At 37.5% G+C, this 12,711-nt stretch overlaps 1 protein-coding gene and 1 pseudogene across 5 annotated transcripts in view; both read right to left on the reverse strand.

Moving 5' to 3' along the window:
* LOC105551150 overlaps positions 1-6,463 on the reverse strand; it is a 34,321-nt pseudogene extending 27,858 nt beyond the window's left edge. Inside the window, exon 1 of the transcript XR_001007826.1 lies at positions 6,414-6,463. The product of XR_001007826.1 is annotated as a ferritin heavy chain-like (transcript). The remainder of the gene's footprint in view (positions 1-6,413) is intronic.
* The window catches only part of PRRG1 (proline rich Gla (G-carboxyglutamic acid) 1), a 104,755-nt gene that overhangs the window by 40,383 nt on the left and 51,661 nt on the right, over positions 1-12,711 (reverse strand). For all 4 annotated transcript variants that reach the window (XM_011996303.1, XM_011996299.1, XM_011996304.1 and 1 more), the window contains one exon: positions 6,414-6,464. In XM_011996303.1, coding sequence (XP_011851693.1) covers positions 6,414-6,423 — 10 coding nt within the window. In that variant the 5' untranslated portion in view covers positions 6,424-6,464. The remainder of the gene's footprint in view (positions 1-6,413; positions 6,465-12,711) is intronic.

Here is a 12,711-nt window from a genome sequence, read left to right on the forward strand (position 1 = left end):
TAAACTAAAGAGGCCTGAATATGTCACCATAATAAAGAGACTCTCAAATCTAATACAGGCAGAAAAATGAAATAATTAATTGACTTTAAGTGGATACCTTCACTTGAACCATAAACCAGGGGAGGTCCCAAATAAAATTAGGCACTTCATTATAAGACAGTTACTTTACAAGGCTTGTCAGTTTGAAGGTTCATTCCCTATTCGACAACATAGAGCTGTACACTCAGTTAAAGTTTAGAATTGGCTTCAACTTAACAATAGTTCAGCAGTGAATCAAATAACTTACGTATTTACTGTGGTGGCTGTAAACCATTTTCCCTTCCACTAAGTCTTGACAACTAGGGGGATATGTTTGAGTTCCTTGGGATAAAGGAGCCCAGCACATGCAATGACCCAGAGGAATTATGCAGCTATGTTGTAATAAGAAACAAAGACTAACTGGCAACACTACCACTGTTTTGCTATAGCACAACCATAAAAATTCATTTATGCTAAGACATTAAGGTCATGTTACTATTAAGTACAGAAAATGAAAATGGAAACTGACTTTTCATATTAAGATTTTATAGACCTACAATTTTCTTCTAAGCTAGGTAGGTAAGACCTATTTCCAAAGACTAAATACTGGAAGACGAAAAACAGAAAAAAAAAATGCTAAGTTATCTTCATATTTTATTTCGGATTATCCTCCACAAATAAGACCTGCCTGATTGCAATCATGAAGCTATTCCAGATATTGTTTTGTATATAACAAAGCAAAATTATTTTGAAAATTCATGGCTAAGTATTATTCCTATTTTGTGGAAGATGTGTACAAGCAGCTAGCTCATGGTTTGCTATTATCAAGACAACATGACGAACTTCTCCCAGAAGCTCTGATTTTAAGGTAGATAGTGAAAATAGCCATTAATAACTTCATATGAGGCTAGCAGATACCACAAATTGCTTCCACAGCACTTAGAAGATTCAGTAATAGAAATGTGTGCTAAGATAGAAAAAAATTCAGATGGAAAGTAGCTATATCTTTAAAACACAAATTCTACCGAAACACTGTAAGAAAAACAATAATCACAAAATTTTTAAAGCAAGAAAACTGAAAAATATTCATTGTAGATAAAGAGAAGACTTACTGGGAGTACTGGGCCTTTTACCATTTTATCATGAATATACCAGTTGGTCAGAGGAGAAATGAAAAGGTAAAATATAGTTTCAATTACCATCTGAAGATGATTAAAGATAAATACCCTAGAATAGTCATCTGGTATCCATTGGGGATTGGTTCCAGGATTTCCACGGATACCAAAATGCTCAAGTCCCTTATATAAAATGGCATATAACCTATGCATATCCTTCTGTACACTGTAAATCATCTCTAGATTACTTATAAAACCTAATACAATGTAAATGCTATGAAAATAGTTGTTATACCGTATTGTTTTATTTGCATTTTATTGTTGTATTCTTATTTTTTTGTTTTTTTCTCAAATAACTTCAATCCACGGTTGGTTGAATCTATAAATGTGGAACCCACAGATGTGGAGGCCTGATTATATTATAATATTTTGTGAGCCTATATATACACATTTGTAAAATCCTCACATTCTCTTTGTAAAAATGTTCTCTACTAGAATTTTACATATAGTTTTATTTATATATGCTGTTCATTTTTGAACCAGTATCTCATCTTGTTATCTCATGCTTTCTGGTGTTCCATGATGCATTATATTCCTTGTGTCAACAAAAACCACAAAGATAAAAACTCATCAGTCAAACGGGTGAGTTTCACATAGGCCACGTAAGCAGCAAAAGACCCTTTACTTTCGGCACCTTCCCTTGTGGACTGTGTAGCATAAGCTTCTGAACTGAATTGTTTTGTTACCTACTATGGTCACTGCCAATCAGTGTGGCTGCCTTTTGAATTACCGCAGACATGGACCACTGCTGCTCAGAGGATTTTCATCTTTGAGGCATTCCACCATCTGATACACATGTATTTTAGCTGTTACCCTAAATGTTGATGAACAATGAGCCATTTCCCTTTGCCTTTCTGTCCAGTCCCTCATAATATGTGAACACTACAGATATTAAAAAATAATTTCTTCTATACCTCTCACAGCAACAGATAGCTCTTAAGTTTTTAATTGACTTACACACTATTGATGATTAAGATATTCAGAATATGGTTTATTGGAAGAAAAAAACTGGATGTGACATAAGAAGACCTAGATTTGCATTTTGGCTCTCCATTAGTAGTCTGTGGATTATAGATAAGACTTTTTCTTATGAGCCTCAGTTTTATAACACATAAAATGAGGATAATAATTCCTATTTACATCATAGGGTTGTCTTGCAACTCAAGATGATGTAGAGGGAGTATCTGTGAGTTATAAAGTGCTCTACAGAAATGTGTTAATATCAGAATAATTACAGATTCTTAAGAGTCCCAAAGACTAAGCCCTGTTTAAGAATTCATACATAGTAAATGGGATTTCAGTGTCACACACAATGGACACTGGTAGTAGTAGACTAATAAAAAATTAAATATACAAGGCTGTTCTGATCTTCCCCACCTCAAGATTTAAATTTTGTTTATAATCCTTCATGTCACATAAACGAATGATTCTTCTAACACATATGTACAAATAACTTCTTCATCTAGTATCAAAGAATGCTAAAAGAAATTCACCTCAGTTTTAATTTCTCACCTAAACTGTACAGTTATCCAACCGTGTTTTTTGTTTTCATGCATCCTTAATTTATGTAACGAGGCTAGTGCCATATCTTTGCAATATTTTTCCTCTGTGTCCCTCTGCATGATACATTGGGCTACGTTTGTGAGAATCTTTGCCAAATGCAGGGAAAATTTCATTGTACAGTGCCAGAAAAGAGAAAAATGAGCATACAGTAGCATCTTTTTCTCCCCAATAACAGTGTCAGCAATTAACAAATGTAATCAGGCAAACTAAGCAAAGCTTAGAGAGTAAAGGATAGAGTCTCTTTGAGATTCAGGATATTACAAATGCTTTCAAAGTGGTCAACACAGTGAAAATGCTATCACAAGCTTCTGTATTTGTAAAAGCAGCATTCTTTGAAGCACTTCCCTTATCTCATCACCAGCTTGGAAACATGCCTATCTTTGCAGATTACATTACCATGCCCTGTTCTTTAGCAAGAACTACAGTTGACTCTTGAACAACACATATTTGAACTGCACAGGTTAATTTATATGCAAATTTTCTGCAGTCTCTGCCACTCCTAAGACATTAAGACCAATTCCTCTTCTTCCTCCACTGATTCCATGTGAAGATGACAAAAATGAAGACCTTTATGATGATCTACTTCCACTTAATAGTAAATACATTTTCTCTTCCTTATGATTTTCTTAATATTTTCTATTCTCTAGTGTATTTTAAGAATACTGTATGTAATACACATAGCATATAAAGTATGTATTAATTGTTTATGTTATTGGTAAGGCTTTCAGTCAACAGTAGGCTAGTAGTAGTTAAGTTTTGGAGGCATCAAAAATTATACATGAATTTTTGATTATGCAACAGAGTCAGCATCCCTAGCCCCCACATTGTTCAAAGGTCAACTATATACTAATTGCCTGACCATTTGAACAAAAAGTTGCTGAGACATCTTCTAAACTAAGCACCTAATAGTCCCTTTGCTAGTGACCTGATGAGCAGTCTAAAAATGAATAGAGGAAATGAGAAAGAATGGGTTTCCTTGTCTCAGTGCAGCTCTCTCCTCTATATGGCTATGGCAGTATCCAACAACCACAGCATTCTCCAAATCCACTTGAAGCTTTTGGGATTGGGTGAGGACCAAACATGATGTGCTAATGTTATAGGAGTTACTAAGAAATTATTTTAGGCAGATAGATAGGAAAAGGGGTCCTTGGGAAGTTTTTCTTTCTTTTAAAGCAGCTCCAGAAATGTTTCTTGTCTAGCAGGAAAGCCCAGGCTCTTAGAGTTGGGCCAGCAAGCTTTGATACGCAAATGCAGGCCATTGGAAACTGGGTCCACACAAACATGGCCATTCCCACCATCTTCTTCCCCTTGCCCCAACATGTTCCTGGCAACATGGCCGTCCCCACATATCCCCACGTGTGTAGAACATCACGGCGCCCTACATTTGCACATTAAAAAGCTAGGGTGGGAGGGCCAGTTTTCTCACAGGCTATGTGAATGACATACCTGGTCAAACCAATCCCCTGAGCCCTATGCAAATCAGACACTGCCTCCTCCAGTCTCCTCATATAACTGGCTGTTTTCCACCACACTCCAGGTTTCCTCTCTCAGCTGGAAGCCCCTCTCCCTCTGTCTCTGTAGGCCGGAGCTTCTTCCTTCTTTGTTGCCTATTAAACTCTCCACTACTTAAAACCACTCCACGTGTGTCTGTGTCGTTTTATCTAACTCGGCGTGAGACTAAGGACCCTGGAGTTCCCCCAGCCATTGGAGCTGTATCACTACTCTGGAAGCTTCCACTGACAGCTGATTTGCGGGCAGGCCATGGCACAGATTAGTCCCAGAATTCTGAATAGTGTTTAAAAATTTTATTCAGTTTTAAAAATTCCAAACCATCAGAGATTGCCATCTTTTGTGAAGATTTGGAAAGAACCAGAATAGCTAGGCCTAATCAATTTCCAAGGGAAGCTCTGGAGAAAACAGGAACAAAAGCTGATTCAGCAAGATTCAAGAAGATATTTTCCGTGATTGATCCATAATCCTTGGAGCTTCCTACCGGGGCCCATACAAGGGTGGGGCAAGCAAAATGCAACAGAAGGAGGAACTCTCAGTTGCTTATATGACTCAAGTCCCAGTCATGCTGCCTACAGAAGCATCTGGTCAAATAACTTCATTTTTACCCATTAAAAAAACAATGAAGATATAGTTAGTCAGTAAGGACAGTAATGGGCAGATACCACTGCTGTATTCCATTACACTTTAGAACTCTCAAAACACTTTTACATGTATTATCACATTATGCCAACCACAACTTTCTGAGGCTAGAAGTGCAGAATGTATTAATCCCACGTCAGGGATGAACAAACAAGTTTAGGGAGTTTCTAGGATTTGATCAAGGTAGTAGAGGTAGAGCTTGAATTCAGGTCTTTTGTATTCAGTATTCTTCTCAGTATACACACCAAATCTTCCTCTGAGGTCCTTCATAGCATTCTAATTTTATGATTGTGAAAATTAATAAAATTTAAAAGCTGTTGGAACCCCCCAAAACACTTTAAGCCTTGGGAGAGATGTGACTGTGGTTTCAGTCACATAACATATTTTGCAATTCTGCTTCTTAGGTTATAGTTTAACACTCTTCCTCATTGCTGATGTTTTGTAAATGAATAGCAAAGACCAAAGGCCAGACCTCCCCCTTTCAGTCACTGATCTTTGCTACTCTTCCTTTATTATCCTGTACCTAACTCAGACCAGATGGTGCCCCAAACAGAGACCCCATGACAATCACATCTTCATTGTGGAATGTTAAATATACCTTTCCTGAAAGAAAAGGACCACCTGGATCAATCAGGTCATTGTAACTATGCAGTAAGCCTTACATAGAAAGATGTTAAAATTCTGTTAAAATATCCTAAACTTTGTCTATTCAAGTGATCCCCAAACTTCTACAATTGGAAACAGTGATTTCCATTCTTTGGAATCAGTGCTTTCCAGATGAGTCCATCCTCAACCTTTGCACTCGAATAAACTCTTTAAACTAGATTCTGACCCTTTTGATTATTTTAGGTTGCCATGATATACATTAATTAGAATTATTTATGAAGTCCCTCTCATGGCTGCTTAATATTAACAAGGAAATGAACTTAAATTTATCTGTTGTCCACTGCCCATAAGCAGCCTTATGAGAAGGCAAAAATAAACAAAAGGAATTCATCTAATGGTTCGTAATGCTGGGCTTTAAAAAAAAAAAAAAATTACAGATCAGCCTCACAGATGATTATTTTTACTACTTTCATTGGCTGCATAGTAGACTCTATTTTACGTTACTAGCATGAAAACAGAAAACAGAAAAAAGTTGTAAAGAAGCTGGGTTTGGGGAAGGTCTATATATAGAGTATATCTATATATACACTATATATTATAGTATATATATCTATATATATACACTAATACATATATACACACTATATATTAGTATATATATATTGATCCATCTCTCCCTGTACTGGGAGGTCTCTACAAGAGAAGAAAATCAAAGATCCAGAGAACAAATGTGGTTGATGGTCTTTCTCTGCAAAGCCCTGCTTCAGACAAAAACTTTTTAACACTAACAAGAAATACAATTTAGGTGTCCACAAATATACTATGAGTTAGAAATTTAATTTCCTGACTATAATAGCTACAGAGACAGTCTAAATTACTTAAAAGGGAAGAGAAACTTACCCCTCCCCATGTTTTCTTGTGGTTTCTGGCAGGTCCCTGGATGACGATTCCCTGTACAAAACAGAGCACATACACACAGTCAGACTGACAGAGGCTGAGTGGTTACATCAGATAAGCTCCAGTACAGCTGATGTGGTCAATGTGAGCATTTCATTTCAGTACATTCCAATCTTTCTCCCTTACATAAATGTTTTCTCCCTCACAAACAGATAATCTAACCTCAGAGGACAGCAGCACAATATTCTGGAAGCAGGGGCTCTATATCAACTAACTATGACCTTCTTTATCTGATACTAGTTTCTGTCCGTGCCAAGTAACAATCCCCAAATTGGTCACACACTTATCTCTTCAGAAAACAGCAGTATCAACACAAATGGCAGACAAAAATCCCAAAAGGCCCAAAGCTAATAACCAGGCCAGCAAGTTACTAGCTCTCCTGTCTCTGGCTTCCCTTCAATATCATTCTGTGACAAATTCAATAGCCTTTATAGCGTAACATTTTCCCAAATGGTGTAAAACAACAGCATCCCTAATCAAATTAGCCCTGAGGCAAAGCAGCCCACAGAGTTATTTCCAATAAACAGTATGAATCAATGACCATAAACTACTGACAACAGAAACTTTGGAGAAACAAAAAACATACACTGCAATTACAGAGAAAGGGTGTACACAGGGGAACAGAAATTGTTTCCAAAAGATGGAAAAAAAAAACCCTCATACATACACAGAAACCAATTCATATCATAATGCTTCATATTCTCACAGGGTTCAATCATAGAGCTATCATGCATTTACTATTCACTTATCTTGTTCCCAATATGAAACTAAGCACCTGAAAGGTAAAGCTATAAGACATAAACTATCAGTCCATTAAGGAATCTATAACCTACTTGAAGTTAAGCAGAGACCACTGAGGAATAAATATTAGACTGAGACCTGATAACCAACTGTGTGACACCTGATCAATCATTTTCTATCATAAATTCTTTGCAAAAGGAGGAGGCTCAACTATATGAGTTTTCCCAAATTATTCTCCACAGCGTCAGGCCTCTGAGCCCAAGCCAAGCCATCGCATCCCCTGTGACTTGCACGCATCCCCTGTGACTTGCACATATACACCCAGATGGCCTGAAGTAACTGAAGAATCACAAAAGAAGTGAAAAGGCCCTGCCCCGCCTTAACTGATGACATTCCACCACAAAAGAAGTGAAAATGGCCTGTTCCTGCCCTTAAGTGACGACATTACCTTGTGAAAGTCCTTTTCCTGGCTCATCCTGGCTCAAAAAGCTCCCCCACTGAGCACCTTGTGACCCCCACTCCTGCCCGCCAGAGAACCCCCCTTTGACTGTAATTTTCCACTACTCACCCAAATCCTATAAAATGGCCCCACCCTTATCTCCCTTCCCTGACTCTCTTTTCGGACTCAGCCCACCTGCACCCAGGTGATTAAAAAGCTTTATTGCTCACACAAAGCCTGTTTGGTGGTCTCTTCACATGGACGCGCATGACACACAGTATGTTAAAAAGTGTGTTATTCAAAAACAGGGCTCTCTGATCTGGTAATAGGGCAGAAACTAGTCCCAGATAAAGAAGGTCATAGTAAGTTGAAATAGAGCCCATGCTTCCAATGTAGGAAATACTGACTTAATTTAATCAGGTTTCTTTATTATAAGACTTTTCAGAGCCTTTAAAATGCTACTGAGCAATGGGACAGAAGTACAGTCTCAAAGTATTTAGCTATATAGTCCTTTCTGTAAGCAACGGGCATTTCTCAGGAGTCTTGTTCTTTGGCGCTCATTTTGGAAAACTGGACAAGATAACTGCTAAAGTTTCCTGCAGCTCTGAAATTCTGTTATTTTCTAACAACGCATTAATCATATGGAACAAAATTAGCATAAAGTGAATCAAGAAAGACGTCAAGGGGGCTGGATTCTCAGATAATTTTGGAGTTGAAAGGAACTTTAGAAATCATCTAATGACTTCTCATCAACGCATCTTTTTTGAAAGCAGCAGACAGCCCTCAAAAAATTTTATGTGGACCACCAATATATAAAAAATGGGTTAGGATGGAACTCTTCAGGCAGAATTGGTGTGGTGGGTTGTAGTCTCACCCATTGAGATTTTTTTCTGGAGGTGACCTGGACATACCTCATCAGAAACCTAGCACTACAGGAAGCACAATTTGAAATCCAGTGACTCCTGACCCTTCAGATAAAGCTAGTCTGGGAAACCTTTAGGGAAGTGTTAGAACTCATACCTTCTCACAGGAAGGTTCTCACCCTTCCCAAGTATCATCTCAACTTTAACCGTAACCCATTCAAATCACATAAATGAAATAATCATTATGTCAACATAACTATAAAACCATCCTTACACCAGGAAATACCAAAAGAAAGTTAATATACTAAAATGTAATCCATGTACAAATGAGAAGCCATGAAAGAGTTAAGCAGGGCAGTGATATAGCTAAATTGGGATTTTAAGAAGACACTTCTGGCAGCAGTAGGGAAAGGAGATTTGAGGTATGAGAGTGGCTTGACCAGGGACAGTGATATCAGAGATGCTAGGTAAATCTGGCAGGACTTCTCGTATTTTATTTCTTGTTTATTCTTTAATATTTAATAAAGTCTTTTAGAAAAGAATCAAGCCTATTTCAGTTGTGTTAGGAGAAACCACAAAGGAAAGGGCTGTCAGGCCTGGGCCAGAATTTTCAAAGAGGAATTGCCGCTCCAGAGGTCAGCATGGTGGAAACAAGAAGCATCATTGGAGGCAGCTATCTTCCAGGGGAAGATAAAACCAAGGAGGCAAAAATCAATACTACATGTCAGCCACCTCATCTAGCGTTTCAGTAATAAACCTCCAAAGATCAGCATCTTATTTTAAATAAGACAATTTTCTTACAGCGATAAAAGGCTCAAGGCCTACTACCCATATCACCTCAAACCGCAAACTCCCCCAGGCCCAGGTTACCTCCTTGCTTCTTCTGATGTCATGATCTTTCCATTCTGATCCTCTGCTGTTCTAGTCTCTGGTCTCTTCTTTCAGCTAGTGTGTGTGTGTGTGTCTGTGTGTGTGTGTGTTAGTTTTTAATACTTCTCTAAGCAGCAGTATTTATTTATCTTGATTCTCAGTCAGGTCCCCATCCCAAACTAAACGTTACTTCTAAAATAACGGCAATACACTTAAAAACAACAATAACAACAAAGTAGTTTTTAGCCAGACATTAGAAAATCAAATAATCTTTGTTCCATGGATTAATCCACCCTGGCATTACACGCCCTCTACAACCAGATTCCACTTTCCTTAATAGCTATACTACACTCCAGCCAAACCAGCCTCTACTCATCCCTTAAATATGTTTTGAACTGGTCCAACTCTTTGCCTCTACTCTTTTCCTCCGTATTATCTACTACAAAAATTCCATTCATCCTTCAATATCAATAGTGATACTTTCCCTCATTACCTGAGTAGAAAGTAATTTCTTTTTCCTTTGAACTCTCATAATGCTACCTCATCCAGATGTTAATATCTTATAGTGTCTATCAGACTAATTCTCAAAGGGTAAGCAATTTGTCATCAACACCTGTATCTAGCCTGTGCAAGGCACTAGATCATTCCCAAAGAGGATTCTAGTGGTGCACACAAACCAGACTTAGGGGAAGTTCATTTGTGCTTAAGTTTCCCTTAGTATAAATGAGTGCTCCAAACTCCAGTAATTCACATACCACCTTAATCAATTTGATGAGTTGTGCTTAATGTATCTGTTGTGTACAGTTACTTAATGTTTCCTTCCATTAAGTTACTTTTTAACTTCAGTATCCACTTTAGCGCTGTCCTATAAAATACTACACAAAAACATGGGTTTGTCGTGTTCTATATTTTCTAATGTATATAAAATACATAACTCTTAAGGTTATAGAAATGTTTCCAGGTCATACCTAGATATTCAAAGCATATCACAAGTGGTACATTTTGTGGAAGACTGTTCTTTCCTGTCTTCAGTCAATCCAAAAATATTTGGTGAGTGTCTTTTATTTGCCATATGCTATTTTATTCTTCAGAGTAGTGGTTCTCAAATGGAGGCAATTTTCCCCCGAGGGGGCATTTATCAATGTCTAGAGGTATTTTTGTTTGTCACAACTGGAGACGGGTGCTGCTGACATCTAGTAGGTTGGGGCCAGGAACTGCTAAACATCCTACAAATGCATGGAACAGTCCCCTACAAAAAAGAATTAACCAGTCCAAAATGTCAATAGTGTCAAAGTTAAAAAACCCTGCCTTAGAGAGACAAATTCTTTTTTTTTTTTTTTTTTTTTTTTTTTTTTGAGTTTACAATTCAGTAACAATGTTATACATGATACTCTCTTTCAGTATTGTATTAGTCTCTTCTTATGTTGCTGATAAAGACATACCTGAGACTGGGAAATTTACAAAAGAGGTTTAACGGACTTATGGTTGCATGTGACTGGGGAAGCCTCACAATCATGGCAGAAGGCAAGGAGGAGCAAGTCACGTCTTACATGGATGGCAGCAGGCAAAAAGAGAAAGCTTGTGTAGGGAAACTCCCCGTTATAAAACCACCAGATCTCATGAGACTTACTCTCTATCACAAGAACAGCACGAGAAAGACCTGCCCTCCATGATTCAATTACCTCCCACTGCGTCCCTCCCATGACACATGGGAATTCAAGATGAGATTTGGGTTGGGGACACAGCCAAACCATATCAAGTATATATTCAAGTAAGAGTCAACAATCTACAGTTTTCAGAATTTCTTCTCTGTGTGCATTTCTTGTACATGGAAGTCATATTGGCACTGAACAGATTTCCAGTACCACAGCTTTAAAAATTGTAAGTGAAGACTTTATTGATCTTTATACTGTTCATACAGTTTAGAAATGACAACTTAACAATGCAGAAATGCAGTGTTCAGTACAGTACTTAGGTAGAACAAGCTAATATCCACATTATTAGGACCCCAGCATCACTAAAACTGTCAAAGAACTACATACAGAAGTATGCATCCCCAAATACAGGCTGAAGATTGCAAAGTGGACACTATGTTTTAGATGGAGATCCAGACTGACTTTATATCAATGTCCTGGGAGCTGCTATCATTTCAGTTCAGAAAACACCAAACAAAATACCACTGTATAATATACAGTTGTTTGAATGTTGATTGAATAATTACTATGTTATAATATACTAGGGAAAATGTTAGGTTCTTTTATATATTACTTATCTTATTAGACACTAAAATTTCCTTAATTTGGGACAATAATAGAATCTGTATCATATTTTATCTACCTTTTGGAAAGTATATCTTTTTTGAGAACCATATCAGGTTTGTTTCCTGTTGATTTTTCAATCTGAATTTTTTTTACTATAGTCTTCCTTAATTGTATATATTTAAGGTGCATAACTTGATGTTTTCATATCCTTATCTTTTTTTTTTTTTTTTTTTTTTTTTTTTGAGATGAAGTCTCACTGTGTGACCTGGGCTGGAGTGCAGTGGTGCAATCTCAACTCACTACAACCTCCGCCTCCCGGGTTCAAGCGATTCTCCTGCCTCAGCCTCCTGAGTAGCTGGGATTATATGCACCCATCTCTACACCCAGCTATTTTTTTTGCATTTTTAGTAGAGACGGGGTTTTCACCATGTTGGACAGGCTGGTCTCGACCTCCTGACCTCGTGATTCGCCCGCCTTGGCCTCCCAAAGTGCTGGGATTACAGGAGTCAGCCACTGTGCCCAGCCCTGATATACTTATCTTAATAGACACGTACAAGCATGACCTTTTAAATAATGACACATTATATACATCTCAACAAAGAGTTCCAACAACAGGTAAGAGCATGGGCTTTGCTATCATACGTATGTGGGCTTGAGGTCTGGTCTGCCAGTTACCATCTATCTGATCTTGGGAAAGTTATTTAGCCTCTTTAAGACTTAGTTTGTTCAACCATAATGGGGTTATTAATAGTAGCTCTAATTTCACAGGCTTTGAAGGAGGATTAAACAACAATTTTAATAGTTATTAATAACAGTAAGCAGGACCTATGAGGATACTAACAAAGATTTGGTATTTTTCCCCTCAAAATGTTTTGGTACAATCTGGTTCTTGAGGTTTATTTTCTAGTTGGTCAATATGGTTCAATACATTAAGTGTAACTATTACTACTTCAGACAGAGAAGAGAGTGACAAAAGGTATATTTTGTGAGCTGAATGTTTTAAATTAAAATATGATTTGGCTTCAGTTGCTTTGATGTTTTAAATTTGGAATGATTTAAATTTGGAA

This window comes from Mandrillus leucophaeus, unplaced genomic scaffold, assembly GCF_000951045.1.
Source record: "Mandrillus leucophaeus isolate KB7577 unplaced genomic scaffold, Mleu.le_1.0 Scaffold509, whole genome shotgun sequence".
In the NCBI taxonomy this organism is placed as follows: domain Eukaryota; kingdom Metazoa; phylum Chordata; class Mammalia; order Primates; family Cercopithecidae; genus Mandrillus; species Mandrillus leucophaeus.